Source organism: Moschus berezovskii, chromosome 5, assembly GCF_049115385.1.
Source record: "Moschus berezovskii isolate FMDL1 chromosome 5, NW_MosBer_1.0, whole genome shotgun sequence".
NCBI classification, from domain to species: domain Eukaryota; kingdom Metazoa; phylum Chordata; class Mammalia; order Artiodactyla; family Moschidae; genus Moschus; species Moschus berezovskii.
Window position 1 is genome coordinate 87151592 of NC_142464.1, and position 18879 is coordinate 87170470.

General features: G+C 37.9%; 1 protein-coding gene across 1 annotated transcript in view; it reads left to right on the plus strand.

Moving 5' to 3' along the window:
* The window catches only part of ADGRL3 (adhesion G protein-coupled receptor L3), a 984355-nt gene that overhangs the window by 839162 nt on the left and 126314 nt on the right, over window positions 1–18879 (plus strand). Inside the window, exons 16-17 of the mRNA XM_088836367.1 lie at window positions 5064–5272; window positions 6573–6749. Coding sequence (XP_088692493.1) covers window positions 5064–5272; window positions 6573–6749 — 386 coding nt within the window. The remainder of the gene's footprint in view (window positions 1–5063; window positions 5273–6572; window positions 6750–18879) is intronic.

Consider the following 18879-nt stretch of genomic DNA (forward strand, 5'->3'; position numbering starts at 1 on the left):
TACTGAGACAGCTAGATAATCAGGCCCAGAAAACATACAAGAGCAAGGAGGCCGACAGCAGCCTGTGTCATCACAAAGAAACAGTGCTGCGAGATGTCACTACTGCCACAAGGGAAGGTGCTGCTGCTGCTGCTCCACCTCCTACTTCCTTGAGTCACTAGTTCCCCATCTGGAATCTGAGGCTAGGGCATCTGACTGGACACGTTGAACTGAGGTGCCCTGAGCAACCTCTTTGAAAGGTAGGCTGGGAAAGCAAATATATGTCCCTTTTGTGTCTATAAGTCTCTAAGAGTAGGGCATTTGCCAAATGTGGGAGTGCAATTTAGATATTGGACAGCCCCCTCCCTCCTCAAAAAATGTATTAATTTTTATCTTTATTCCCCCTTCACTCTAAGATTCAAGGATTTTTCTGTCTTAGTTACTATAGTGGTCAGGACAGTGCCTGTCTCATGAGGAACCAAGACCTAGGGCTTTAAGAAAGGAAATTATGTAAAACTTAAGAGAAACATACTAAAAAGTTAATTTTACAGAGGATTTATATGTGAGAGATTGTCACAAGAGAAAAAATAAGGTAGAAGGACATAAGAAGAATATGATCTTCAATATGATAGTTGAGGTTTAAGACAGGTAAGGAATTTTAAAATTTCACTGAAATACACTTAATTTACAATGTAATATTTACTATATATATATCCATTCTTTTCCATTATGGTTTATTGAAGGATATTAAATATGCTTCACTCTATAGTAGGACATTGTTGTTTATTCAATCTCTACATAATTTGCATCTGCTAATCTCAAACTCCCAATCCTTCACTCTCCCAGACTCCCTCCCCTTCAGTAACCACAGGTAAAGATTTTGAATATTTTATTTTGTTTTAATTGAAATTGAGAGATAATTGGGATATAATAATGTACTTATATTAAGTGTTTGATCGCCTTGCTTGATTTGATCTGACAGCAAACAGATCAATCAAGTCAGTCCTGAAGGAAATCAGCCCTGAATACTCATTGGAAGGACTGATGCTGAAGCTGAAGCTCCAGTACTTTGGCCACTTGATGCAAAGAGCCAACTCATTGAAAAAGACCCTGATGCTGGGAAAGACTGAAGGCAGAAGGAAAAGAGGGGAGCAAGGGTGAGATGGTTCGATGGCATCACAGATGCAATGGACATGAACATAGGCAAGTTCCAGGAGATGGTGAGGGATAGGGAAGCCTGGCGTGCTGCAGTCTGTGGAGTCACAGAGAGTCGGACATGACTTGGCGACTGAACAACAGGATCTTAAGTATTTAGCTTGGTGAATTTGACAGTTATACATTCCTCTGTTATATCACATAAAATAAGATGAGTGATGTTTTTTAAGTGCTGCACTCAATATGGCAGCAAATTTGGAAAAATCAGCAGTAGCCACAGGACTGGAAAATTTCAGTTTCACTCCAATCCCAAAGAAGGGCAATGTCAAAGAATGTTCAAATTTTTGTACAGTTGTGTTCATTTCACATTCTAGTAGGTTATGCTTCAAGCTAGGCTTCAGCAGTGTGTGAACTGAGAACTTCCAGATGTAAAAGCTGGGTTTAGAAAAGGCAGAGGACACAGAGATCTTATTGTTAGCATTCATTGATCATAAAGAAAGCAAAGAGATTCCAGAAAAGCATCTACTCCTACTTCATTGACTCAACTAAAGCCTTTAACTGTGTATATAACAGCAAACTGTGGAAAATTCTTAAAGAGGTAGTAATACCAGACCACTTTACCTGTTGCCTGAGTAACTTATATGCAGGTAAAGAGGTTCGTGACATTGTACAGGAGACACAGGGATCAAGATCATACCCAAGAAAAAGAAATGTAATAAGCAAGATGGCTGTATGAGGAGGGCCTTACATATAGCTAAGAAAAGAAGAGAAGTGAAAAGCATAGAAGAAAAGGAAAGATATGTCCATTTGAATGCAGAGTTCCAAAGGATAGCAAGGAGAGATAAGAAAACCTTCCTCAGTGATCAATGCAAAGAAATAGAGGAAAACAATAGAATGGGAAAGATTAGAGATCTATTCCAGAAAATTAGAGTGCTAAGGAAATATTTTATGCAAAAATGGGCTCAATAAAGAACAGAAATGGTATGGACTTAAAAGAAGCAGAAGATATTAAGAAGAGGTGGCAGAACTACACAGAAGAACTGTACAAAAAAGATCTTCACAACCAAGATAGTCACGATGGTGTGATCACTCACCTAGAGTCAGACATCTTGGAATGTGAAGTTAAGTAGGCCTTAGGAAGCATCACTATGAACAAAGTTAGTGGAGGTGATGGAATTCCAGTTGAGCTATATCAAATCCTAAAAGATGATGCTGTGAAAGTGCTGCACTCAATATGCCAGCAAATTTGGAAAACTCAGCAGTGGCCACAGGGCTGGAAAAGGTCAGTATCTATTCCAATCCCAAAGAAAAGCGATGCCAAAGAATGCTCAAACTACTGCACAATTGCACTCATCTCACACACTGGTAAATTAATGCTCAAAATTCTCCAAACCGGCTTCAGCAATACATGAACCGTGAACTTCCAGATGATCAAGCTGGTTTTAGAAAAAGCAGAGGAACCAGAGATCAAATTGTCAACATCCATTGGATCATTGAAAAAGCAAGAGAGTTCCAGAAAAACATCTATTTCTGCTTTATTGACTATGCCAAAGCCTTTGACTGTGTGGATCACAACAAACTGTGGAAAATTCTTAAAGAGATGGGAATACCAGACCACCTGACCTGCCTCTTGAGAAATCTGTATGCAGGTCAGAAAGCAACAGTTAGAACTGGACATGGGACAATAGACTGGTTCTAAATCAGGAAAGGAATAGGCTTTATATTGTCACCCTGCTTGTTTAACTTATATGCAGAGTACATTATGAGAAATGCTGGACTGAATGAAACCCAAGCTAGAATCAAGATTGCCAGGAGAAATATCAATAACCTCAGATATGCAGATGACCCCACCCTTAAGGCAGAAAGTGAAGAAGAACTAAAGAGCCTCTTGATGAAAGTGAAAGAGGAGAGTGAAAAAGTTGCCTTAAAGCTCAACACCAGATAAGTAAGATCACGGCATCCGGTCCCATCACTTCATGGCAAATAGATGGGGAAACTATAAGCAGTGACAGACTTTATATTCTTTTGCTCCAAAATCACTGCAGATAGTGACTACAGCCATGAAATTAAAAGGTGCTTACTCCTTGGAAGGCAAGCAATGACAAAGCTAGACATCAGAGACATCACTTTGTAGACCAAAGTCCATACAGTCAAAGCTATGTTTTTTCCTGTAGTCATGTACAGATGTGAGAGCTGGACTATAAAAAAGGCTAAATGCCAAAGAATTGATATTTTTGAATCATGGTGCTGGAGACGTCCCTTGGACTGCAAGAAGATCAAACCAGTCAATCCTAAAGGAAATCAACCCTGAATATGCATTTAAAGGACTGATGCTGAAGCTCTAATACTTTGGCCAACTGATCAAAAAGAGCTGCCTCACTAGAAAAGACCCTGATTCTGGAAAAGACTGAATTCAAAAGGAGAAGGGGTGTCAGAGGAAGAGGTGGTTAGAGGGCATCACCAACTCAATGGACATGAATTTGAGCAGACTTCAGGAGATAGTGAAGGACATGGAACCTGGCATGCTGTAGTCCGTGGGATCGCAAAAAAGTTGGACATGACATATCAACTGAACAACAACCCAGAAAATGTCCTTATGTCTCTTTCTGGTTTTCTCACCCCATCTCCCAACCTGATGAGCTGCTTTATTCTCATTAATATTTCTAATTACAAATTGTATCTGTTCTTAGACTTCATATAACTGGAATAATAAAGTGTGTACTCTTTCCATCTGTATTCTTTAACTCTGTATGATATTTTGTGGATTCAGTCATTATGCTCCATCTATCATTAGTTTGTTCTTTATTGATATATAATAATTCTTTTATTTTAATAAGCCATAATTTATTTATTCTCCTACTGATATACTTTGAGTTGTTTCTATTTTTGGACTTTTGTGAATAAGGTTGTTATAAACATGGTTATACAACCTTTTCTTTCTTTGTGTATATATGTTTCCACGTATCTAGCAAGGGTAGATATATGTTTAACTTTATAAGAAATTGCCAAATATTTTTTCAAATAGTTGAACTCCCACCAATAATATGCAGAGGTTCATTTGTTCCACACTTTTACCAACATTAGTGTGGCTAGTCTTTTGTAGTGTGACTTGTAGAGATTCTAGTGGGTATGAAATGCTATCTCAATATTATTTTGATTTTTACTTCCCTAATTATGAAGGGAAGATCCCCTGGAGAAGGAAACAGTAACCCACTCCAGTATTCTTGCCTGGAGAATCTCATGGACGGAGAAGCCTGATAGGCTACAGTCCACGGGGTCGCAAAGAGTCAGACACGACTGAGCGACGGAACGGAACGGAATTATGAATAATGTTGACAGTTTTTCTTGTATCTATTAGCTTCGTATATATCTATAATAAAGTATAATAATACTTTATAATAAGTTTTTGTGTTTTGCCATTTTAGTATGATATTTATTATTTGACTGTTGAGTAGCAGAAATGCTTTATGTATTTATGAGTCATATGCACTTATATTTCCTAGTTTGTGGCTTTCTTATTAATTTTCTTAACATTGCATTTTGGCAGACACAGATTTTCAATTTTGATAAAGTTTAGTTTACCATAATTTTCTTTTATAATTAGTGGCTTTTGGATCCTATCCAAAGAATCTTTCCTTTCCCCAAGATCACATAGATATCTGATATTTTGTTCCAGACTCTCTTTGGTTCGAATGAGATAAGGATTGAGCTTTTGTTTTGTTTTGTTTTTTTAATACTGATATGTAGTTTTAGTATCATTAGACTCTCCTTTCTCATGAATAACTGGCACTTTGGTTGAAATGGATGTTTGAATTTTGTTGTGACTATATATAATATATAAATTTGATTACAGTCTAATTAGAAATACCTAGTCTAAAAAGGATGTACAAGCTAATTAATTTTTCCCAATTCATATGTACTTATTTTAGGAGAGATCAGAGTGGCCTTTGTCCTTTATAACAACTTGGGTCCTTATTTGTCCACGGAGAATGCCAGCATGAAGTTAGGAACAGAGGCCATGTCCACCAATCATTCTGTTATCGTCAATTCTCCAGTTATTACAGCAGCCATAAACAAAGAGTTCAGTAATAAGGTTTATTTGGCTGATCCTGTGGTGTTCACTGTTAAACACATCAAGGTAAGAAAATGTTTATCCACATTATATTTGTTATAAGTATGAAGTGTATTAATTTCCTTTCATTGTGTCTATTATTTGACATACAGGAATTCATTTTCTATAAAATAGTAACCTTTTTTTCCCCAAAGTGAGGGAGGAGAATAATTCTTGTATATGTATATCAGTTCAGTTCAGTTGCTCAGTCATGTCTGACTCTTTGCAACCCTATGGACTGCAGCATGCCAGGCTTCTCTGTCCATCACCAGCTCCCGGAGCTTGCTCAAACTCGAGTCCATCAAATCAGTGATTCCATCCAACCATCTCATCCACTGTTGCCCCCCTTCTTTTCCTGCCCTCCATCATTCCCAGAATTAGAGTATTTTCCATTGAGTCAGTTCTTTGAATCAGGTGGCCAAAGTATTGGAACTTCAGCTTCAGTGTCAGTCCTTCCAATGAATATTCAGGATTGATTTCCTTTAGGATTGACTGGTTTGATCTCTGTGGAGCCCAAGGCACTCTCAAGAATCTCTCCAACATCACATTTCAAAAGTAGCAATTAGGTAAAAGTATTCATAGATGGATTTATAAATACTTCTCTGTAATTAAAAATAACTAGCAATATGTTCAGTGGAACTGGGCATAACTACACATCTGACGTTACAAATTATGCCCTTTGTGTGTAGATATAATTTTATGCATATGCAAAGACTGTAGTGTAAATTGAACAAAAAATTTAAAAACTGTTCTCTCAGAGAGGCTTTCCTGGTGGCTCAGATGGTAAAAAATCTGGCTGCAATGCAGGATTCCCAAGTTTGATCCTGGGGTTGAGAAGATCCCCTGTAGAACAGAATGGCAACCCATAGTTCTTAGAATACTAAGTATCTTTGCCTGGAGAATTTCATGGACAGAGAAGTCTGGTGGGCTACAGTCCATGGTGTAGCAAAGAATCGAACAAGACTGAGCAATTTTCACTTTCACTTTTCTTTCACTTTCACTTTTATCATGTCCGAAGTTTATTGTATACAGCAGTTCTTTGCTTTGTAAGATGTATTAGTTGATGTGATTCTGAGATAATACTAGTATCCCTTCAATATTATTTTTAAATGAATTCACCTGTAATCAAGGGGAATAAATAACATATATTCATATATTTAAATTTATTTAGAATCAATAAGCCCCATTTAATATGAAAACATTGGTAGACATCTCTGGAAATATTAGAACATGATATGAAGTTTTGTTAGATGTAAATAAAATGCCTACTTAATTTGCATGATCATAAACTAGTTATTGGCTTTATTGATTTTTTTTTTCTCTATAGCAGTCTGAGGAAAACTTCAATCCTAACTGTTCATTTTGGAGCTATTCCAAGCGCACAATGACAGGTTACTGGTCTACCCAAGGCTGTCGGCTCCTGACAACAAATAAGACACATACTACATGCTCTTGTAACCACCTAACCAATTTTGCAGTACTGATGGCACATGTGGAAGTTAAGGTAAGATATATAGCATACGATAAAATTCCTTAGCGTACAGTTAACACACTAACTATAAAAAGTCTTACCTCTGTGCCTGTCTTGGAGAGTATTCTAGCTTTTGTAGTAATTCTATTCAAGAACTTTCTGATGTTCAACCCATACCATAGTGGATGATTCAAAGAACTCTTTTTTTTTTCTATTATCAATATAGTCCATAATTTTGAAATCTGATATGAAATAAAATTTTACTGATAAAACTTCCCCTGCTATTCCCTGCTTTTGTATGAATAAATGTCAGACCGTATCCTCATGACCTGGACAAGATATGACCTCAGCACTACAGGTCAGGGCAATGGGGTTAGGAAGCTAGAATCTGTTAGGCTGAAGACTAAGGAGCCATGTATGAGATCAAATACTCTCAAAATGAGTATTGGGCAAATAGCCATTAAACACATTGTAATAATGGTTCTGCCCATTCAGAAGACACAATTCTAAGGAAAAATTCAGGTAATAGATTGTTTCCAAAATCATAAACCTGGCTAACTTGGATGCATCAGTCTCTTTCTAGGTGACTGGTTGTCATGGAAGGCAGGATGAGTATTTAGATTTCAGATATGGTTAGGATATAAAAATACAAAGGGATTACTAACTTGGCTATAGAAATTAATAGATGTGTTGTAACAAGAAATTATGATTGTGAATTCTCTTCTCATCTTCCTGATGTCAATAAAAATAAAGGAAGTATCATTTATTGTCCAATACATCTTAAAACATAAAAACCATGTCAAAGATTTTATCTACCTGATATCATCGATCCAATAATTTTATCCAAAATTTTCTTCGGCTCTGTTAAAGTTAAAAATGATAAAGATATCTTAGAGGAAAACCAAATCTAAGCCCACTCAGCACCTAATAAATTACCTTAGCTGTGTCAAAACAGTCAAATTTGGTCTTTTAAGGACTACAAACGGTATTTTGTCAGAACTTCACAAATTGATCAAGCTAAACAATATTGGCTACACTAACAAATATTAGATTTAAACCTGAAATGTATTTGTATGACTCTAGGATTCTCTCTTTTCAGTTTAGGGTATAAATTCAAACACAGGGAAATGGATCATATTTCAAGGAACAAGAAAATACAATTTTTTGCTCAGTTCATTGCAGTAACAATCTCTACTCAGTCCATTACACAAGAATCTTGACTGTGACCATTATTGTGTGTCAAAAAGAGATAAAATAAATGGAAATCAGTATTTTCCTTCAGCAGTCAGTAACAAAGTATGCCCTGGATTTCTTGTATCACAATCTCTTGCAGCTATGAAAGTCATTCCCATCTTGATCATGCAACATGAATTTGACACTTGAAAAATGAGAAGCAAACAGAATGATCAGCCCTGAAAGTCCGAAAGGAAACACAGCAACCAAACTTACATTACACTAATGTCTAGAAATGAAGGCTAGTTTATTCATGCACAGTGAGATATGCAATAGCCAGATAGAATAGATATTTATACTGCCTAATTATCAGTTTCTAATTCCACAGGAAAATCTATAAAGAAAACAAAATTACATTGGTGAATCTTGCTTGATGAGCTTGGAAAGAGCAAGAAGAATGAGCTGAGTCTAGATGCTGTTGCTGTTAATCTGTGGTGCCCTAATGTATCTTCACTCCAGGGCTCTACCGATGTATTGAGTTGCTCTTTTCTATCATCTGTGTTATCCCTGCAATTCATTCAGTACTTCCTTCTTTCTCTTAAATAATATTTTTCAAGCACCTAAGTAAAGATATTGGTGTGTTATCCAATAAGTTCTCAATAAATGTAAGTCCCTCCTTCTGACCTGCCAGAGATACCACAAGATTCTAGCATTCCAGTGGAACTTAGGTCATTCATGATGCTTACATTTTTAAGGGGAAGGAAAGGGCAGAGAAACGAAGCTTCAGTCATAATTGTGATAAGCCTTATAATTGATACCTACACTGTGATATAGGACACAGAAGGGGTTCATCTAAGGCAGGACTGCTCAGAGACGGCTTATCAAAAAAGTGACCTGCACTGAAGGATAAGTAGGATGCATTTAGTAAGGTAACCTGTGTAAAATTTGCATCAACCACATTCTTGGAACAGTTTGCCTTGGGTTCACTATTTTCTCTTATCTCTTTCCTCCCTCAGCAACTGGTCCTTTTGAGCTTCCTTTGCTGGGACCTCCCCATCTCCACAGCCTCTTGTTGTTGCCCTGGCCAGGAGTGTAATCCTAGATGTACTCCAGGCACTATCCATTTATCTGTAGTTGATCTCATATGGTGGTATGCTGTAGCCATCATCTCATGATCCCCAGATTCTATCTCCATTTCTTAACTCCAGACTCCTAGATTCTATAGTTTACTTGATATATCCATCTAGACTTCTAATCAGTGTCACAATTCCAGAACAATACTTTTGGTGTTTTCCTATCAGTCTCTTCTTTCTTAGTAAATGGTTACTCTGTCTTTCCAGAAGCTCTGGAATAACCCATACCCACAAAATACTGTGGGAAGTAAGAGAAAAGAGGTCACTGACCTCAGCCAATTTACAGTTTATCAAGGGAGAGAAGTGTTAAGACTGATTTTTGAAGGAAAGGGATGCACTAAAGTGATAATAGGTCTTCCCAGGTGGTGCTAATGGTAAAGAACTCACCTGCCAGTGCAGGAGACATAAGAACCATGGGTTCGATCCCTGGGTTGGGAAGATTACCTGGAGGAAGGCATGGTAACCCACTCCAGTATTCTTGCCTGGAGAATCCCATGGTCTGAGGAGTCCATAGGGTCACAAAATGTCAGACACAACTGAAGTGACTTAGCACGCGCACACATGAAGTGACAATATTACTGAAACCCTGCCTCTGTACACCAGTACCAAATTGAATCTCAGATGCAGAATTTTGGGTGATTTAGGAAAGAACAGTCCAACTCTCACATCCATACATGACCACGGGAAAAACCATAGCCTTGACTAGATGGACCTTTGTTGGCAAAGTAATGTCTCTGCTTTTTAATATATTATCAAGGTTGGTCATAACTTTCCTCCCAAGGAGTAAGCATCTTTTAATTTCATGGCTGCAATCAGCATCCGCAGTGATTTTGGAGTCCAAAAAAATAAAGTCTGACACTGTTTCCACTGTTTTTCCATCTATTTCCCATGAAGTGATGGGACCAGATGCCATGATCTTTGTTTTCTGAATGTTGAGCTTCAAGCCAACCTTTTCACTCTCCTCTTTCACTTTCATCAAGAGGCTTTTGAGTGAAGAAGGCTGATCGCCGAAAAATTGATGCTTTTGAACTGTGGTGTTGGAGAAGACTCTTGAGAGTCCCTTGTACCACAAGGAGATCCAACCAGTCCATTCTAAGGGAGATCGATCCTGGGTGTTCATTGGAAGGACTGATGCTGAAGCTGAAACTGCAATACTTTGGCCACCTCATGCGACGAGTTGACTCACTGAAAAAGACTCTGATGCTGGGAAAGGTTGGGAGCGGGAGAAGAAGGGGACGACCGAGAATGAGATGGCTGCATGGCATCACCGACTCTGTGGACATGGGTTTGAGTGAGCTCCGGGAGTTGGTGATGGACAGGGAGGCCTGGCGTGCTGTGATTCATGGGGTCGCGGAGAGTCGGACACGACTGAGTGACTGAACTGAACTGAGGAAAGAACAATGCTTTACCAAGTAAAGGGGACCACTGCAGGTTAATGCCCTCAAAATTGTGCATCCCCACTTGAGGGGCTGTTGTGAGGAGTCTTATATTTAGAGTTTGTAGGCAGGGTTGCTGATTCAGGGTGCATGCGGGGCCTGCATTTCTTCAATCCAGAGGTCATCTGGCATCAGGTGGTCTTTGGATGAGCTTCTGTGGTTTTTGAGGTTCTTCTGTGACCTTCTGTCTGCAATGAAGGAAGCTTCACTAAGTTAACAACTTCCATTTGGTGGGGGTTTTGGTTCTGCACAGAGCTCAAAGACATTGCTATGTATATGCCTTAAGGAGGAACCAGAACCCTTTCCCAAGGCTGCACTATTATTTCTTGACTGCTCCTTCTTTGTCTCTTCATCCCCTCCTGTTTCCTATTAGAAACTGTCTGGATCTGTCCTTTGGAACTCAGGGAAGATCATGGAGGCTGAATGAAGCATGTTTCATATGAGAAATGTGGGACATGGAAAGATATTTTTGCTTGGGAGCCCCACAGGGCTAAACAGCTGATTAACTACTTTTGAGTTTTCTCTGCTTTTCTTGTCTATGGAACCATTTGATTTTCTTATCTTTTATTTTTTTATTTTTATTTGAAAAAGAACTTTATTCATCCATTGCATTGAAATATTTGGGTCAAATTAGGTGTGAGACAACTGATAATGATTATAAGGAAAATTCAAAAACATTTAACCATATTCTTCACTCAGTTTCACAAATAACATTAGTGTATCAGTCCATTTAAAAGAAATATAAACTTGAAATTGTTGGATGAAGCCTTGGGTGTGTACATGGAAAAAAACACTGAACTCCAATAGTGAAACTGCACAACTCAGATTAGGTCTTGAACCCACTGTCTTTTTTTTTTTTTTAATTAATTAATTTTTTATTGGAGGCAAATTATTTTACAATATTATATTGGTTGGTTTTGCCATACATTGACATGAATTCGCCCCAGGTTTACATAAGTTCCCCCTCCTGAACCCCCCTCCCACCTCCCTCCTCCCTTTATCCTCCCTCTGGGTCATCCCCGCAAAAAAAAAAAAAAACCTCGAATAGCCAAAGCAATCTTGAGGAAGAAAAATGGAACTGGGGGAATTAACCTGCCAGACTTCAGGCTCTACTACAAAGCCACAGTCATCAAGACAGTATGGTACTGGCATAAAGACAGAAATATAGATCAATGGAACAAAATAGAAAGCCCAGAGATAAATCCACGCACCTATGGACACCTCATCTTTGACAAAGGAGGCAAGAATATAAAATGGAGAAAAGACAGTCTCTTTAACAAGTGGTGCTGGGAAAACTGGTCAGCCACTTGTAAAAGAATGAAACTAGAACACTTCCTAACACCATACACCAAAATAAACTCAAAATGGATTAGAGAGCTAAATGTAAGACCAGAAACTATAAAACTCCTAGAGGAGAACGTAGGCAAAACACTCTCCGACATAAATCACAGCAGGATCCTCCATGACCCACCTCCCAGAATATTGGAAATAAAAGCAAAAATAAACAAATGGGACCTAATTAAAATCAAAAGTTTCTTATCTTTTAGATCGGAGAAGCCAATGGCAAGCCACTCCAGTACTCTTGCCTGGAAAATCGCTTGGACGGAGGAGCCTGGTGGGCTGCAGTCCATGGGGTCGCTACTGGTCGGACACGACTGAGCGACTTCACTTTCACTTTTCACTTTCACACATTGGAGAAGGAAATCGCAACCCACTCCAGTGTTCTTGCCTGGAGAATCCCAGGGACAGCGTTAGATACAAAAGTAACCATTATGAAAGTTTACATAATACAGTTTTATACCAAACTGTGGTAGTATGTATGGCATTTTTAAAAACATTTCTTTATTGGAATCACGTGAAGATTTGACTGCTGTTCAGTAAAATGTTGAATACACTAAATTCAAATATCTGTCTTCTCCTACTAGTAATTCTCTTTGTGAATCTCAATTCTCTTTGTGAATCTTTGTGAATCTCTTTGTGAATCTCAATCTGTTTGGGAGGAGTGTTTTAGTTTGCAGGATCATAAGTTTCAAACTAATTGACTAACATTTCTACTGTGGTTTTTGAGAACCAGTAACAAATGCTTTAGAAATCACCGATAGCTTTTTTGTCCACTCAAATGATAATTCTTTGGGAGAGAATTTAAAAAGTCCCCATGATCATTCCTGTCAATTCAGCTTGATGTTGATTTTTATTATATTTAAAAGGCTTCATTTTCCTTAGTTTGATGCTTGCATCTCTCTTTCCCCCTCTTTTCTTTTTAGCTTAGTATATCCTATTGCTTCTACCCCAACATTACCCCAGTCCAAGTATAGGTATTATTTTGCTGTTTAAATGCATTGTATTTCTTTTTAAATTTAATATTTATTTAAAACAATTTGAACAATTTAAAACAATTTTGAAATTTTTAACTTCATACCATGGATTCTGTGTGTCAGGTATTTTACAACTAGACTTTCTAGGTTAGAAGGAATTATACTGTAGGGTTCTGCAGTGGGACATGAAGAAAAGTAGTTGCTTTTTAAAAAGGGTAATTTTATTTTTAAAGTCCAAAAGAAAAGTTAAGAGTTTAAGAGATGATTTTATTAGTGAAAAATAGAATGTTTAATGTATGTTGATAAAGGTTGTAAACTTTCATTCCCAGGTTTTTTTTTTTTTTCTCATTTTATATATTGTTGTCTGTACTGTAATGGGTTTGAGGTGAAGGTAGAGATTAAAACTCATAACTGTTCTTGGCCTCCAAAATCAATGTGGATGGTGACTGCAGCCATGAATATAAAAGATACTTCCTCCTTGGAAGAATAGCTATGACAAACCTGCTGCTACTGCTGCTAAGTCACTTCAGTCGTGTCCGACTCTGTGTAACCCCATAGACGGAAGCCCACCAGGCTCCCCCGTCCCTGGGATTCTCCAGGCAAGAACACTGGAGTGGGTTGCCATTTCCTAGACAGTGTATTAAAAATCAGAAACATCACATTGTGGACAAAGGTCCATCTAGTCAAAGCTCTGGTTTTTCCAGTAGTCATGTATGAATGTGAAAGTTAGACCATAAAGAAGGCTGAGCACCGAAGAATTGATGCTTTTGAACTGTGGTGTTGGAGAAGACTCTTGAGAGTCCCCTGGACAGCAAGATCAAGCCAGTCATTCCTAAAGGAAACCAGTCCTGATTATCACTGGGAGGACTGATGCTGAAGCTGAAGCTCCAATACTTTGGCCATCTGATGCAAAGAGCTGACTCATTGGAAAAGACCATTATGCTGGGAAAGATTGAGGACAAGAGGAGAAGGGGGTGGCAGAGGCTGAGATGGTTGGATGGCATCACTGACTCAATGGACATGAGTTTGAGCATACTCAGGGAGATAGTGAAGGACCAAGATGCCTGGTGTCCTGCAGTTCATGGGATCACAAAGAGTCAGATATGACTTAGTGACTGAACAGCAAAAGTATATAATACTTTAATTGATGTATTTATTCAGAGGAAAAAAAAAGAAAACTAGGTAACTCACAAATTGACTATCCTCCAAATATGTAAAATTCCAGGAAAGCAAAATGGTTTCAAAAATGTAAAGTTTCATGGTATAATTTTAAATATTAACTCTATCAAAATTTTCGACAACCTCTTAGAACCACTATTGGATTTTCTTATCAAATAATTTCTTAGTAATATGTTTCCTTCATAGATTTATTAAAATCTGAAATTATTTATTTGCTAGTATGCTGTTTTATTGTCTGCCTCCTCTGCTAGACCCTAAGCTCAGTATTGTGAACAGAAACCTGAAAGAAGTGAGAATCAGTCTTACAGATCATCTGGGGAAAGACTCTTCTAGGCAGAAGGGACAAGAACAAAATCCTGAACTGGGAGTAATTCTGATGTGAACTGCAAGAACAGTGTAGTTAGAGTGGAAAAAAAAAATTTTGTTACTTATTTTCTCCACTGTTTATAGAACTTTAATAGAAAAAGATGAAACAGTGGTAAACACTCACATACTCCTTATTTGGAATTACATTTAAATTTTTGACTCATTTGACTTTCACATTTCTCTGTATGTACATGACATATATATTGTATTATTTGACTCCTTGAAAGTGAACTGATTTTATAATATTTAATTCCTAAATCTTGCAGCAAATATGTTTCAGGAAAAGTCTGTACCATTAAAACACACAAAAAATTTAACTTTGATGCAGTATTATCATCTACTCTATAATTCATACACAGGTGTTCTAATTATCCTGATAAATTGCTTTATAGACATTGTGTTTCCACTTCAGTTCAGTTCAGTCGCTCAGTCATGTCTGACTCTTTGCGACCCCGTGAATCACAGCACACCGGGCCTCCCTGTCCATCACCAACTCCTGGAGTTCACTCAAACTCACATCCATCGAATCAGTAATGCCACTTAGGACTCAAATATCACACGTTACCTTTAGTTGTGACATTTATTTGATCTTCTTTAGAAGTAACTCTACCTATTTTTGTCTTTCATGAAAATAACATGTTACAGAGTTCTGGTTATTTGTCCTATAGAATATTTCACAATCTCAATCTTTCTGATTGTTTCCTCATGATCCAGGTTAAATTTTTGGGGAAAAATAATGCCTTCTAGGAGATGCTGTATCCTTCCCATTGTGTAGCTCACACAGTGAAGAATCTGCCTGCAATGCTGGAGACCTGAGTCCAATCTCTGGATGGAGAAGATCCCTTGGAGAAGGGCATGGCAACTCACTCCAGGATTCTTGCCTGGAGAATCCCATGGAGAGAGGCGCCTGGTGGGCTACAGTCTTTGTAACTGCAGAGAGTCAGGCGCAACTGAGTGACTAACACTTTCACTTCCATTGCCAAAAGAAGCCACTTATAGGAGTCACTAAGTTTGATCACCTTGTTAAAGGTACATTGTACAGGAGCATTTAAATTTTTAATTAAGAGAAACGTGGATGAAAAATTAGTTTTATCAGTCTCAATTTATTTCATTGTAATCACTTTATCCCACCCTTCATTTGTTCCTCAAATATATATGTACTGTTTTGGTGACAGACAAAATTTCTGATCTAATTAGTAATACAGATAAATAATCAGCAAAATTACTGTCTTATGAGAAATATCTTATTGTTGTGTTAGAGAATGCTGTAGAAACACAGGGTGGGCGTGCTGCTGCTCAGTCAAGTCTGACTTTTTGCGACCCCATGAATTATAGTTGGCCAGCTTCCTCTGTCTATGGAATTTTCCTGGCAAGAATACCACAGTGGGTTGCCATTTCCTTCTCCAGGTAGAAACACGTAGGGGAAAGCCTTAATTTGACCTTAAAAGGTCAAAGAAGATGCTCTAGATGAAATTCCATAACTTTAAGCAAAATGAGTGACAGGGTTGAGGTAGCATTAAATGAGGTTCAATTTTTTATGGTGTGTATTTTCAGTAAATTTTATATTCTTTTAGAGAGTATTAGTTGCATTCTTCCTCTTGTTTTATTTCTGAGATACAGTAGCATTTTTAAGCAAAAAAAAACCAAACAAACAAACCTGCAATCTTCTCAAACACATCATAAATACTTACCCTTAAATTTTTCAGGTTCTTGATTGTCTTCAATAAGTAAACATGGCTAAAAATAGCAGCTGGAGCTGTATCTGCAATTCTAGTGAGAAATACTTTATAAGAAAATAAGTAATCAAGTTTAAGGAGATTCCAAAAAGTAGAGATCTGATAAGGACTTCAAGCCTCAGAGAGGCCAGTGATAGAAATTAATATAATTTCTTTAGTCTCTAATTACATTGTCTTATTTGATCCATAGCACCATAATAGGTATTGTCATCATAATTTATTTCTTTGTTTTATAATCTGAAGGGAAGTTACGATAGGAAAATTTAGGAAACTTAGGGTCCTGATTCCAGCTCTTGAAGTATTTGCCTCTTCTTCTGCAGCACATTATCTGAACTCACTGTACTCATTATTAATCAGGTAAATGAGGGTAATAAAATTATTTTCTAACATTGTTTCAGGTTTAAATTAGTGATTGAACAGCAAAATCTATTAAAATCATGTTGAAAATTATTAAGATTTCTGAAAATATAAATTTTTAATTTACTATGTACTCAAGTGCCCTCAAAACCTTTGAGCTTTTGATCCTAGAAGTAGTTAACTATCAAGACTCCAATATTTAATTGAGTTTCTAATAATAAATAATCCTGGTACCTAAAAGAAAAGCATTTAGACCAGTGCTTTGCATCACTGTTCAAAGTGACAGATTATTTTTTTTTTCAATGAAATTGTCAAGTTATAAATAGATTTGAAGCAAGATATCATCATAACTGCCCAAAACTTCCCAACGCTTCAAAATGGTTATGTGGACATTGTGAATTCCTACAATGTCAGCACCACCAAATTCAATTTTAACTACAATCATTAGTACTAAGTATACATAATCCTTTCATTGACTCGGTTTCTTCTTCATGTGTGAGATGATTTTTAAGATAGACCAAAAGATGAAAACACATTTGCCCCTTGGAAGAAAAGTTATGACCAACCTAGATGGCATATTAAAAAGCAGAGACGTGACTTTGCCAACAAAGGACTGTCTAGTCAAAGCTATGGTCTTTCCAGTAGTCATGTATGGATGTGACAGTAGGACTATAATGAAAGCTGAGCACTGAAGAATTGATGCTTTTGAACTGTGGTGCTGGAGAAGACTCTTAAGAGTTCCTTGGACTGCAAGGAGATCCAACCAGTCCATTCTAAAGGAGATCAGTCCTGGGTGTTCATTGGAAGGACTGATGCTGAAGCTGAAACTCCAATACTTTGGCCACCTGATGTGCAGAACTGACTCATTTGAAAAGACCCTGATGGTGAGAAAGGTTGAAGGTGGGAGGAGAAATATCACCATTTCCTTCTTCTTTATGTTTGAATAATTTTCCATTGTGTATACTGTATCTTCTTTATTCATTCTTCTGTCCGTAGACCTTTATGTTGCTTCCATGTCTTCAATTCAGTACAGTCGCTCAGTCATGTCCAACTCTTTGCAACCCCATAGACTGCAGCAACCAGGCTTCCCTGTCCACCACCAACTCCCGTTAACTTGCTCAAACTTGCTCATGACCATTGAGTCAATGACGCCATCCAACCATCTCATCCTATGTTGTGCCCTTCTCCTTCTGCCTTCAATCTTTCCCAGCGCAGAGTCTTTTCCAGTGAGTCAGCTTTTCACATCAGATGGCCAAAATGATGGAGAATCTGCTTCAGCAATAGTCCTTTCAATGAATATTCAGGACTGTTTCCTTTAGGATTGACTGGTTGGATCTCTTTGCAGTTCAAAGGACTCTCCAGAGTCTTCTCCAATACCACTGTTCAAACGCATCAATTCTTCAGTGCTGAGCTTTCTTTATGGTCAGCTCTCACATCTGTACATGACTACAAGAAAAATCATAGCTTTGACTAGACAGAATTTGTCTGCAAAGTAATGTCTCTGCTTTTCAATATGCTGTCTAGGTTGGTCATAGCTTTTCTTCCAAGGAGCAAGTGTCTTTTAATTTCATGGCTGTAGTCACCATCTGCAGTGATTTTGGAGCTCAGGAAAATAGTCTCTCACTGTTTTCATTGTTTCCCCATTTGTTTGCCATGAAGTGATATGTCTGGATGCCATAATCTTCGTTTTTTGAATGTTGGGTTTTAAGCCAGCCTTTTTATTCTCCTCTTTCACTTTCATCAAGAGGCCCTTTAGTTATTCTTAGCTTTCTGCCATAAGGGTGGTGGCATCTGCATATCTGAGGTTATTGGTATTTCTCCCAGCAATCTTGAATCCAGCTTGTGTTTCATCCAGCCGGGCATTTCCCATGTTGTATTCTTGCATATAATTTAAACAGACAGGATGACAATATACAACCTTTACATACTCCTTTCCCAATTTGGAGCCAGTCCTTTGTTCCATTCTGGTTCTAACTGTTGCTTCTTGACCAGCATACAGGTTTCGCAGGAGGCAGGTAAGGTGGTCTGGTATTCCCAACTCTTAAAGAATTTTCCACAGTTTATTGCGATCTATAGTTGGTGATGGACAGGGAGGCCTGGTGTGCTGTGATTCATGGGGTCGCAAAGAGTCGGACACGACTGGGTGACTGAACTGAACTGATACAGTCGAAGACTGGCATTGTCAATAAAGCAGAAGTAGATGTTTTTCTGGAAATCTCATGCTTTTTCCATGATCAAATGGATGTTGGCAATTTGATTTCTGGTTCCTCTGCCTTTCCTAACAGCAGCTTGAACATCTGGAAGTTCTTGGTTCATGTACTATTGAAACCTGGCTTGGAGAATTTTGAGCATTTCTTTGCTAGCGTGTGAGATGAATGCAATTGTGTGGTTCTTTGGCGTTGCTTTTCTTTGGGATTGGAATGAAAACTGACCTTTTCTAGTCCTGTGGCCACTGTTGAGTTTTCCAA